Genomic DNA, 12,854 nt, shown 5'->3' with positions numbered 1-12,854 from the left:
GCTGGTCCTCGATACCAATAATTTGGTATCAGTTAGTGAACTTTGCATCAGTCGTATTTCATGATAATTTTGTGGCAATGAAATTTAGTGCTTATTATATATATATATATATATATATATATATATATATATATATATATATATATATATATATATACCTTTTACTGGATATCGCTGCTCCCTGATGGTTACTATTTATTGCTACTTTTTCTCCTCTTTGTTTATCGTCTTTCTCCTCCTCTTCTTCTCCCTTATTTTTCCTTTCTACCTTTTCTTGAGTCGAGGGTCTATCGGAAACAACCTCTCTATCTCTCCAGGTAGGGGTAAGATCTGTGTATTCAGTACCCTCCCCAGACCTCACTCGTGAGATTATACTTGGTATGTTGTTGTTATATAATCATTGTCACGTCTTTTCTCATTTATATCAAAAATTTGGAGCAATAGTTAAACAAAGGGTTCATTTGAATTCTCTTTCTTGAAAAGTCAAATTATCCAATAGAAGTAAAATCTCTCCCGCTTTCTCTCTCTCCTGTTATATACATAAAATAAATATCCTTATTAAAATATTTTTTACGCTATTAGTGTAATTTAATCTATTACTTTCGTTGTTCCAGTTTACGTGAACTTATTTTTTTTCAAATGTTCAAAAAGAATTTCTAAATTTGGACAGAATTTAGTTTAAACTTTCAATTCTACCCTTAATTAGAAGCTTTTATAATCACACAAATATTCTGAACCCCTTTTTAACTTGTTTATGACCACAAATTTCAAATGTCTTCATTTTTTCTTAAATTTTGTGCTCAGCCAAATAAGTTCACATAAATTAGAACCGAGGGAGTATTTATTTCAAGCTACCAATAATTATTATATAGAGTTAAATGAACTAACTTTTTAATGAAATAATTATTTAAGTACTTCTTATATACCGTCAGCAATGGCGGATCACATTAAGGATTGTGAGGCACATGAACATATCCTAGTAGATTTACTGTATAGAATCACTCGTGCTTTGCTATATAGGGTGGGAGGCACCCACGGTCAAATTTGGCATTTGGTACCTCGGTTTGAGACCTACGGCTAAATATGATATTTAACTTTTAGCTTGTTTTTTCTTTTATTTTTTCCTTAATTCTTTTTCTCTTTTGCTTTTTATTATTACTAGTCTTATGATACGCGCTTTGCACGTGTAACTAAGTCAATGAATAGGTAATGTTTTAGAAAATTTTATAAGTACTACTTTTATAATATATTTGTATTATAAAATTATAAAAATGTATATTCCTTAAAATAAATATAGTATTAGTTAAAAAGGCTTATCTACAAACCCTACCACGTTAAATTTTTTATTTTTCTGATTTTCTTTCACCTCCAATACTATTCTTATAAAACTAAATTTAGGTATCCTCTAAAAGTTTTGACAACTTGAAGACTGTGAGCACGTGATTTTTGCCTTATATGAATTACTTCTACAAATTCAAAACAAAATAATTTTTTTTTCATTATTAGCAATTTTGTGAGTTTTGTGGCATTTTCCGTTAATTGTTTGCATTTGTGTGTGAGTGTTTATTTTATTTAATTAATGAAAAATAAAAAAATACGTTGCATTTGCATTTAGGATTTGACTTTGCATTTTCAAGAATTGATTATTAATTAATTAGTTGTTTTAAAAATGGAAAAATCAAAAATAGTTTATGTTGCACTTTTTAAATATTGGTAGTTTTCCCTTTTAATTTAGATCTCAATTAATTATGGTAATTATTTAGGCTTAATTAGTATTTTTTGATAAGTTAATATTATTTAGTTAAGGATTTTGGTTCCAATTTTTGAAAAAAAAAAGAAGAAGAAGAAGAAAACAAATGGAAATTAGGAAAAATAAAAGAAAGAAAAAGATAAAAGAAAGAGGAGTAAAATCTGTTAGGCCATCTCTCATTTTTATCCAGGCCCAAGCAAAATTCACCCCTATTACCCGCCCAAACCGGCCCAGACCTGTCACCCCTACGCGACCCGACCTAGCTTAACCAAAACGATGTTGTTTCATGCAGGGATTAATCAGAGCTGTTGGATTTCAATCATCCAACGGCTTTAATTAATTCCCAATTTTAATATACCCAAAAAATACCTCAGACCCCCTACCCCAAATCAAATTCACAGACCCAACCATCCCTAAATCGTCTCCGCCTTACTCCGCCCACCGAAAATCGCCTCGCGGCGGTTCCGGCGGCTCAATCACCTCCAAATTGATACCATAGAATCTCCATGACTCCCTCATACCAAATCCATAACGAGATTCCCTCTAATCTAGCCAGAAATCGTCAAATCTTAAATCTAAGTTTGAACCCTAAAAATTCAAACATCAATTTCCGTTGAAACTGAAGACATGCATCGATCCAGGCCTCTGGCCTTTCATGATTAGAAGGCTGATTCATCACAAAACTGATGTTGTTCATTTGTTCTTTACAAAGAACAAGTGATTAGCATCAGTTTCTTGTGAGTCGTGATATCAAGGGTGAATTCAAGCCTATCTGGTGAGTTCCCTTTCGTTTTTCTGTTTCACCTTTTATTCTTCTTCTTTTCTTCTTGTTTTCTTTCTTCAGTATTCTTCTAAATTATTTCCATTCACAAGTCTGTTTCCTTCATCTGCATTAATCTTATTTCAATAGCATTTTCTGAATTTATAATCATATAAGAAAGGTTTAGGTTTAAATGAATTGGTCGAGGCTTATTCGAATATGTTTTGGAAGTCGTTAGTTCCTTTTAGAGTCTTATAGCAGATAAATTCAATGAATTGATATGATTCAGTTGTTAGATATTTTCTTAATTTTGAAGTGCATTTATATTAGCTCGTTTGTTTCCTGTTTATATGAATTCAGAGTTTAGGAGTGATAAATAACAGAAGCTTTGAGGGTAATTTGGGTAGTCTAGCCTAAGGAAACCTGTCAATAATTGAATTAGAAAGCTTCTAATAAGTGGTAGGGTTTAAGAATGCACTACTGACTAATTTAAAGAACTAAGTTAAGTGAAATTAGTTAAAAATTATTGAAATGGCATTTGTGAATCCAAGAGGGCATTTTCTACTGCCTATATAGAGATCAGAATTGAAAGAAGGAAGGGGGGAGAAACGGACAAAATATAGAGTCCAAAGAAAAAAACAGAGAGAATATAGGAGTTTAAGAAGGCATCCAGAGAAAAGAGATAGGGAGTTTTTTTTAGACATAAAATCCAGAAAATACCAAAACAACTGAAATTCTATTGTTTTATCAAACTTTTCAGTGATCTTGAAGTTCTGAATTACCAAAGCAAGTTCTGATTCATTTGGTATTAATATAGATTGAATTTGGTTCTCTTTTAAGCATTGGTTGGGAGTTTGCTTGGTTGTTATTCATTCGAATTGTTTTCTGGGTTGTTTAACTCCATTCCTGGGTTTGGATTTGGTTCCTTGGCTGATTTTGGTTGCTGAATTCTGTTGTTTGCTGCTGGGTTGCTAATTTCCTTTTGTTTTCTTTCATTTCACTCTCCAGGTATATGTTCCTAGATTCACATCACCTGAAGTCTGATATTGAAATAAAATGAAATATGGAGTTCCAAATGTTGGTTTCTGCCTGTTCAAATCAAGTAGTTTAATTTCAATTTTTTTAGAGTTAATTAATGTGATGTATGCTCAACATGGGAGCTATTAGTCGACTTGCATTTGTTGGAGTTAGTATAACCCTACAGTAATTTTACTTGCTTCTGAAATTCTTGTGGTTATAGCTGGTTTTGAACTGCTGAGATAGGGAACTTGGTAAAATATTGACCATTAGCTAAGTTTTGTGTTTAAGCCATGTTAGCTAAGTGTATGGTAGTATGAAACTTTCAAGGAACTGCAGCAGTATACTTCTTCAAACATTTGAGTTTTAGTTTTAATTCTGGTTGAAATAATTGCTCTTGTTTGTATGTAATTTTGTATGAGAACAGCTATTGTGATAACCATAAGTTAGAGGTAAAATTGATATAGTCCATTATGTTTAAAGTATTGGGGTACTTCATTAATTGTAGATTTGGCTGTCATGAGAGGTTCAGTTGTGTATTCATGGTAGATGTAGTATGAATTTGCCGATCAAATCAATTTATAGACTAGTCTTCTTTCTTAACAATAAATTGCCAATTTTAGTTTAGGAGTGTAATTAGCCCATTTCTTATAACAAAGTGATATCAACATTATTACAAGGTCAGAATGATAACAATTTGGTAGTTGTAAATAGTTTTCACAAGTTTGGACAATAATTGGCTTGATTTGTTCGTTTAAAACCCAATCGTCACAAGCGAATTAACATAATAGTTAGGACTTAATGTGTAGAAATTATGTGGAAGGCAGTTTTGGTTCGCGCAATGAGCTCGTCTGGATTGAAGTGATGACTGCTTAATTGTGTAAAAATCTCGGTGCATTGTATATGATTAAAATTGTGATGTAGATAAATAGGCAAATGCCAGATGTGTACATAGTATGAACTGATTTTATGAGTATTGATTTCGGCACTTTAAAAGAGGATATACAAAGTTGAGTTTGCACTGGGTGATGGTTATTTCGTAAAACCAATGTTATTCATATTAACCAAAGTTCCTCCCAACTTTACACATAAACCATTTTGCAACTTTTAAACACATACAATTGGTCTCAAGCATAGGAAAAGAACAAACAACTTATGAATATGGTAAGAAAGCTTTAGGCAGATAATTAAATCACGGGTACGGTTTCCGTGGTGTGGTTGTGACATTTAATTTCAAATTAGTTTTGAATATGCATATCCATAGTTCACTTAGTTGGAGGCTTTTTCCTTTAATAAAATTGAGGTGTGCCGTGCCAAATGAAATTTCAAAATGCATGGCCTTCATTTAATTAAAATTATCCTTAGAAATCGAGGCGTGCCATTTTAGTCGAATTTTCCATGGCCCTCGCAAACTTGAAATTGTGTAGTTGCTTTAGGCGCGCTATTTTAAAAAATTACCTTCCTAAACTCGGGTGTGCATTTCATGTGGCCCAAATCTAAATCTTAACAATGTTAAATAAAATGTCTCGGATTGTGGGTGCATTTCATGTGGAATGGTCCAAAGATGTATTTTAGATGACGTTGAAATCTTCCTTAAAATAATTAAAAGCGGTTTTAAAGTTAAAATGTACATAGTTTTAAAAGTGTTTTAAAATCAGATAAATAGGCCAAATATAATAGTTGAGTGACCGTTCTAAAACCACGGAACTCGGGAATGCCTAACACCTTCTCCCGGGTTAAGAGAATTCCTTACCCGGATTTCTGGTCCGCGGACTGTAATACAGAGTCAAATATTTCCTCGATTTGGGATTTGAACCGGTGACTTGGGACAGTATAAATTATCCCAAGTGGCGACCCTGATTCTTAGATCAATAATCATGTTTCGGTTGTCACTTTAAGTTGGAAAAAACTCCCTTATACCCTTTCTGGGTAAGTAAAAAGGAGGTGTGACAGCTCTGGCGACTCTGCTGGGGAACGAACCCAGAATCTCTGGTTTAGGTTTCAAGAATTCGAGCTTAGAATAATTGTTGTAATTGGCTTTTTTATTATCTAATTTTATTGCATGTTTGAGCCTAATGTGCTAAATGCCTCTTTTTACTGTTTTGATATTATTTGAACTGTATATAAACTGCTATGAAACTCTTCTCTTCTCATCTTTAGGGATGTGCTCGCTGGTCGAGACTCCCTATTCTGTTAGTGTCATACCTTGAAATAAGAAAGAGGCTCGGACAAGTCACTAAGCCAAATGGCCTTTTGGTTCCTGGTACGTACCCCCCTCCTCGGCTCGAGTTGTCCGCTCAGGTACACAGTCTAGAACACATACCCAGGTTCTGAACCTAGAATAACTCGGCCTCATACCGGATACCTAGTAGGAATATTTATTTTCATCATGTGCATTTGACTTTGGAGACTCAACACAGGGGTTGGGTCTGTCTAGGACAGGTGTACCCGGAATGAAAAGACCATCCTGATGCATCTTACTTGCTACTTGTGCATTCATTTGCTTCGGATTTGCATGTTGACCGGATCATAGAGGAAAATTTGAAAAGGAAAGTCAATGTGGGGACTGAGAGAGATAATTGTTTGTTTTTGAAAATCAATGTTCAAAATATACCGAAACTCTACCGAAATCTTGGAAAGAAAAAGAGAAATTTTTTGTGTTTTTTTTAAAAAAAAATTGGTTTTTGTTTTGTCAGAATTTCCCGAACTACGCCAGTTTGATTCTCACCGGATGTGGAATATGTAGACAACCCCCATCGGGGCCAACTTTCGTTTTGCAAAAAATTGCCCAAAAAAACCAAAATTTTTTTTTACTTTGTTGTAAATAAGTAAGGGGATGTCATTCTTGTCAAAATAGTCGAATGTCCCCAAAAGAATGCCAGAGGGTTGTTTTTGCAAGAATAGCCACCTTTGGTCTCTTTCTCAAATTTTTGGGCCGGTTAGCAAGCACAACCTTAAAATCTTCCCCCGGAAGTGCTGAAAGGCCGTATTTGCAAAGCCGGGTTTTTACTTTGAAGGTCTGAAAAAAAGTGACAGCTTTGAGTTTGAGTCAAAATGAATCATGATTTTTGCTTAATCACCCTAATAAATGTGCAGAATGAGCACGAGTAAACATTTGCCAATAACATTCATGAACAAGATCCCTTTGGAGTTGCATATGTGGTGAGATGATCTGGGTAAATCAGGGCAAGACAAGGTCAATCATTATTTGGGAGGTCTCACCAGGTTGTTGAAGATTAGTCCTAGAGGAGATATCATAAAGGCATTGGTTACATTCTGGGACCCAGCCCACAACGTGTTTCATTTCTCAGATTTTGAACTCACCCCAACTTTGGAAGAAATAGCCGGATATATTGGGAGCGTTGAGCTTCCTCTGAGACACAAGTATCTGGTTGCTCCAAGAGTCGTCACTGTACACAGATTCTTAGACTCCTTCAAGATAATCAGGGGGGTCCACAACCCAGATTTGGCAGCCAGGTTTTCTACTCCGCAGTTCATATACCAGAGATACGGCCACATAGGAGGGTTTAACAATCCAGAAAACAAAATTTGTAGCAAGGGGAACTGCCTCAAATGGGAAGAACACAAGTATTTTGCTTTTATGGTGGTCTTCTAGGGACTTCTGGTGTTTCCTAGGAAAGATGGAAATATCGACATACGAATAGCTGGGGTTGTCAGCACTTTGCTTACTAAGGCCAAAAGCACCCTCGCACCCATGATAGTAGCTGAAATCTTCCGCGCTCTCACAGCTTGCAAAGCTAGAGGAGACTTTTTTGAGGGGTGTAACTTGTTGCTGTAGATGTGGATGATTGAACATCTATGACATTGTCCTCAATTCTTGAGTTATGGGTCGACAGAGAAAACCTGCATAGAGGAATTTTATACGAGGGTTGATGGGATCAGCTTGTCAGAAGGGGTTATAGAATGGGTATCACACCTCCATTCCATCAGTGCAAGTCAAATAGAGTGGACGTTTGGGTGGCTTCCCGTAGATGAGATCATATACATGCCAGCTATTGGGCCTCATTTCCTTTTGATGGGTTTTAGGAGTATCCAGCCTTATGCCCTATACCGGGTTTTGAGACAATAGGGAGATGTCAAATGGTTCCCAGGGATGAAGACATTAGTCGCCATGTGGTCGAGATTGGTCCCGATGGTCAGTTTCATGAAGCAGCAGCCCGCCAAATTTGGAGCGAATGTCAGTACTTGACGGCGAACACTCGAGTGCGTGATCTATCTAGAGGTGAAGTTGCACCATGATATCTTGCCTGGTATAAAAGGGAAGTTGAGCTTGGAAGGCCAGCCAAAAGACCCCATCTTCAAGAATTTGTCAGAGCGTCACAAGAGCAATGGGATTGGCTGGCCAAAGAAAATGAGTACAGAGCCACCATAGGCAGGCTAGAAAAGCTAGTCATGGACCTTCAGTTTGAGAATGGTTTGCAAGCCGCCGCGGATGAAGGCAAGAAGAAAAAACTAACTCAGGAAAATGAAGCCCTCAAAGCCCAAATTTAGAAAATGAGAATGGCTGCTAGAAACCCGGAAAGAAGCCGAGCGGATGAAAGGCTTATAAGCAGTCTGAAAAAGAAAGCCCTTGAGTGTCAAGATGACTTGAAAAAGTCTGAGGCCAACCTAGCCAATTTCCGGGCACAATGGGCAAAGGAGGCAAAAGAGCGGGCAAAGTTTGCGCAACAAATGAAAAGAAAGTATGAAGGGACAATCACTAGCCTGAAGAGAAAAATGACTACCCTCAAGAATGAGCCAGCCAAGCAGGCCAAGGACTTTAAAGCTAATAGGGAACACTGCTATAATTTGATGGCTCAGATGGAAGAAGAAATGCAACAATTGCAAAATCAACATCTTCACGACACTCAGGTGTAAGAAGCCCGGAATCAACAGGTCAGGCGTCTGCTTCAGGAAAAGGGTAGAATCCGAGAGTGGGTCAGAATCATCGCCGACTACATTGTTGTGAAATGCCAAGCATGTGAGGATATGACTCGCACCACTTTCTTCGCGGCAGTGATGATGTTTGTCCGATAGATAATGAGTGACTTGGAGAGGCTTCAAAGGGATCTTGCATATAGGCCCGTGGAGAGACCGAATAATGTCCCGCGGGCCCCAGGAGCATTTGAGGCATTAATGTATTCGTGATTTTTACTTGAGTCTGTATTTTCTTTCTATTGGAGTCTGCCAGTTTGTTTTCGAGCCTGTATTTACTTTTGTTGAAGTATGTTAGTTTGTTTTTTTCGTCTTTTCATCAGAGTCTGTTAGTTTCTTATTGAGTCTGTTAGTTTTTGAGTCATTATAATCAAAGTATTTGTTTTTTTTTAAATCCCAAAAATGTTTTACTACTTATTTTTACACTTATACCCTAGAACTACGCTCGGTCTGATTCATGCGGGGTCATGATACGTAAGTAATCTCCATAGGATTCGACCATAACCAAAAGAAAAGAGAAAGAAAATAAGAAACTGTGAGAAATAAACGATGGCAAAATAAGAAAGGGAAATGAGAGAATAAAAAAAAGTCAAGCAAAGAAAGGCATGAATGAAAAAAAAAGGGAAGTTGCAAATGGAAATAAGGAAAAGCCGGGATGACACAAGCAATCGAGCAAATACATGATAGAAATGATTAATTACTTAGGTGCATTGCATTCCACAAATATGCAGTACCAATCTGTTAAGCTCTAATCACTAACGAGTTTGTTGTTGATGCTAGAACTAAGGCAGGTGGTTAGTTTGTTGAGCATTCTGGCAATCCATCCATACAACCCCAGGTCCAAAGGCGAATGGATCATGTCTAACCAAGAACTTGATGCAAGTAGCATCGATCCTTCAAGAGAGGTGGAAGAATTGGATGTTAATTCGATGAAAGAAGAGATGTATAAGTTGAAGCAGCAAATGGACGAAATGTACCAGGTCTGGGCAAAAGGGCAACCACCACCAGCTTACCCCACCAACCCTGCTTTCATCCCTCCATTGACTCAAACCCAGGAACATCCTACTATTGATTCATATGTAGGATTTCCTATTTACCATCACTACCAAGGCACCACCTCCCAAACCCCGCAAGCTCCACCACCCAAACCAATTCCATATCCTCCTCCCCCAATCACTCATATCTTCGTAGCATCCCCATCTGCTACGCTACACCATTCTTCCAGTGAGCCTGTGTTCCAAGCCCAGGATAACTAATACTACCCCCAGAGCCCACTTTCAAAGCTTCAGAAGTTTATGCTCCTCATTTTGATCTCCCTGCGGAAGCTGAAAAAATCATCCAGAAATCCGAACAGGAGGAGATGTTCAGAAAAGTTAAAAGCTTAGAACAATCATTCAGAGACATGTGGGGGTTAGGAGGTCAAGTAACTGTGGCTTACAAAAACCTGTGTTTGTTTCCAAATGTGCAATTACCAGCAGGGTTTAAGATGCCCAAGTTTGATTTGTATGATGGGCACGGTGATCCAGTAGCACACTTGAGAGGTTTTTGTAGCAAGATGAGGGGAGTTGGGGGAAAAGATGAATTGCTGATGGCATATTTCAGTCAAAGTCTGAGTGGATCGGCGCTGGAGTGGTACACCCGGTAGAATCACGGAAGGTGGTATACATAGGATGATTTAGTGCAAGCATTCACTTGTCACTTCCAATACAATCTTGAGATCGTTCCAGATCGATTGTCCTTGACAAAACTGGAGAAAAAGCACAGTGAAAGTTTCATAGAGTATGGTTTCCGATGGAGAGAGCAGGCAGCAAGAGTAGACCCTCCAATAAAAGAAAGTAAGATGGTGGATTATTTCCTACAAGCCTTAGAACCTACTTACTATGGCCATCTGGTCTCAGCTATAGAAAAATCCTTCAATGAAGTAGTGAAGATGGGAGGTATGGTAGAAGAGGGGCTCAAGTCGAATAAAATCATGAGCTATTCGGCTATCAAGGCGACCACTCAGGCTATTCAGGGTAGCACAGGAGGAATTGGGAAAAAAAAGAGAGAGGACGTAGCAATGGTTGATTCAGGAACTTGGTTCGGACCCATAGGCTCATCTCACCAAAATAATCAGCCTCGACCCCACCACCAAAGTTACCCTCATAGCCCATATAATCCACCCCAACACTACTACCCCCGCCAGAACCTCATTTTTCTATCCACCATGCCCAAACATACAACCAACCTCCCACCCACGCGCAATGGCATGCGCCCATTCCCCAAAACACTTATCCACCCCCACGAGCCTACCGAAACCCTCCTGGACCAAGTTTCCGGCCTAATCAAGCATTTAAGGATGAAAGGTTGCAGAAAATGAAAACCTTTACTCCATTGGGAGGATCATATACCGGTTTATTCCACAGGCTAAGACAACTGGACATGCTGAGGCCGATACAGTCCAAATTGCCAAATCCTCCCCCAAAAAATCTTGATTATTCCGTAAGTTGTGAGTATTGTTCTGGTACTCCAGGTCATGACACAGAGAAGTGCTGGCACTTAAAAAGTGCTATCCAGGAGCTTATTGATACCAATCGGATTGAAGTTCAAGCTGTTGAGGCGCCCAATATCAACCGGAATCCGATGCCAGCCCATCAGGAGGCAAATATGATTGAAATAGTGCATAAGGGAGGGGATCCCAGGAAGCCATCACAGACCATCATGATGATTCGGTCCAGTGGGGTCTAGATAGTTGAACAATCAACAAGTGAGAAATCAGTGCTCAAGTCAAGCGAAAGGAGTAGTGAACCATCCGTAATAGTTAAGAAGGGGTCTTCGAGTGATGTTGCAGCAAAGCAAGAAAGGATGAAAGTGGTTATGCCAGGAGTGGCAAGCAAACCTATCGTAATCGTGGAGGGCGCCCGCACAGATCATGTCATTATCAAGCCGGTAACTCAGTTACCAATAGTCAACAGTAGGTTTATTCCATGGAATTACGAATGGGTGACAGTGACTTACAAAGGGAAAGAAATCAAAGAAGAAGTTTGTGAAACCTAGGGTTTGACTCGCTCGGGAAGATGTTTTGCCCCTGAGGAGTTGAGAAAAGATAAGATCTCCAAAGATAACCCAGTGCGGGTAAAGAAAGTTGTAACTGAAGAAGAGGCAGAGGAATTCTTGAGGAAGATGAAGGTGCAGGACTATTCTATTGTGGAACAATTAAGGAAGATGCCTGCTCAAATTTCACTATTGTCATTGTTAATCCACTCAGACGAGCACCGTCAAGCTTTAATGAAAATCTTGAATGAGGCTCATGTTCCCAATAAAATCACTGTAAACCATCTGGAAAATATAGCCAACAAGATCTTTGAAGTGAACAGAGTTACTTTTTCCGATGATGAATTATCTGTAGAGGGTACTGAGCATAACAGAGCCATTTACCGTATGGTGAAATGTGAGAACTCCGTGGTTATCCGGGTATTGGTCGATAATGGTTCCAGTGCGAACATCTACCCTCTCTCCACTCTGAGTAAGTTGAAAGTGGAACATGAGAGGATTCATAAGAACAGTATTTGTGTCCGGGGATTTGATAGCGGAGGCAAAGATTCAGTTGGGGATATAATGCTAGAGCTGACGATAGGGCCAGTTGAGTTCACAATGGAATTCCAGGTGCTGGATATAGTTGTTTCCTACAATCTGCTGTTAGGTCGACCGTGGATTCACGCCACTAAAGCAGTCCCATTAACACTACACCAGGTGGTCAAATTTGAATGGGATAGACAAAAAATAGTTTTGCATGGCGAAGACAGTTTATGCGCTCACAGTGATGACATTATATCGTTCATTGAAGTGGAAGATGACAAGGGACCGTGGGTCTACCAGGTTTTTGACACGATGTTGGTAGAGAAAGTTCCAGAGGGGAAATGCATTCTAAATCCGAAGATAACCGCCGCATCAGTCATGGTGGCCTATGAGATGTTGAAGAATGGTTTTGTACTTGGTAAAGGTTTGGGCTCATCTTTCCAAGGCAACATACAGCCGGTGTCTCTTCCTAAAAACTTGGGAACATTTGGTCAGGGATTCAAGCCCACTGTCGTAGACATAAGAAGAGCCAGAAAGTTAAAACAGAGGGCATGGGTCCTTCCAAAGCTAGTCCCACATCTCTCCAGATCATTTGTCAAGTCCGGTACCAAAAAATGACTAGTAACAACAATTCCCAGTCCTGTGATTGATCTTGATAAGGAGTTAATTGAAAGATTTGAGAAGTTGTTCGACGGTGTGAACATGGTGAAAAGTAGTGAAGGTTCTAGCAACACGGAAATTCAATTCATCGGGCCAAAAACAAAGCTTAATAATTGGAAAGTCACTCCTCTCCCCACCCGAAAGGAGTCTTGGTAGTTTATTTTGATTTTCCTT

At 38.6% G+C, this 12,854-nt stretch overlaps 1 protein-coding gene across 1 annotated transcript; it reads left to right on the top strand.

Moving 5' to 3' along the window:
* The first annotated feature begins 9,864 nt into the window (after positions 1–9,864).
* LOC138887396 (uncharacterized) lies at positions 9,865–12,638 on the top strand. The gene is made up of 5 exons (XM_070169147.1): positions 9,865–9,979; positions 10,190–10,399; positions 10,975–11,054; positions 11,190–11,390; positions 11,499–12,638. Exons 1-5 carry the CDS (start codon positions 9,865–9,867, stop codon positions 12,636–12,638), a joined length of 1,746 nt encoding a protein of 581 aa, XP_070025248.1.
* The last annotated feature ends 216 nt before the right edge of the window (positions 12,639–12,854 follow it).

The sequence above is a fragment of the Nicotiana sylvestris genome, chromosome 3 (genome assembly GCF_000393655.2).
Source record: "Nicotiana sylvestris chromosome 3, ASM39365v2, whole genome shotgun sequence".
NCBI classification, from domain to species: Eukaryota; Viridiplantae; Streptophyta; class Magnoliopsida; order Solanales; family Solanaceae; genus Nicotiana; species Nicotiana sylvestris.
Note: the sequence above shows the minus strand (reverse complement) of the source record. Positions and strands in the feature narration are given on the sequence as shown.

Excerpts from the sequence above, each read along its gene's own strand:
- LOC138887396 (XM_070169147.1), top strand. The coding sequence starts at position 9,865 with ATGTGGGGGTTAGGAGGTCAAGTAACTGTGGCTTACAAAAACCTGTGT. Across the intron at positions 10,400-10,974 it reads TGAAGTAGTGAAGATGGGAG|GTCATGACACAGAGAAGTGC; the intron begins GTATGGTAGAAG and ends CTGGTACTCCAG. Across the intron at positions 11,055-11,189 it reads ATCGGATTGAAGTTCAAGCT|ATAGTTGAACAATCAACAAG; the intron begins GTTGAGGCGCCC and ends AGTGGGGTCTAG.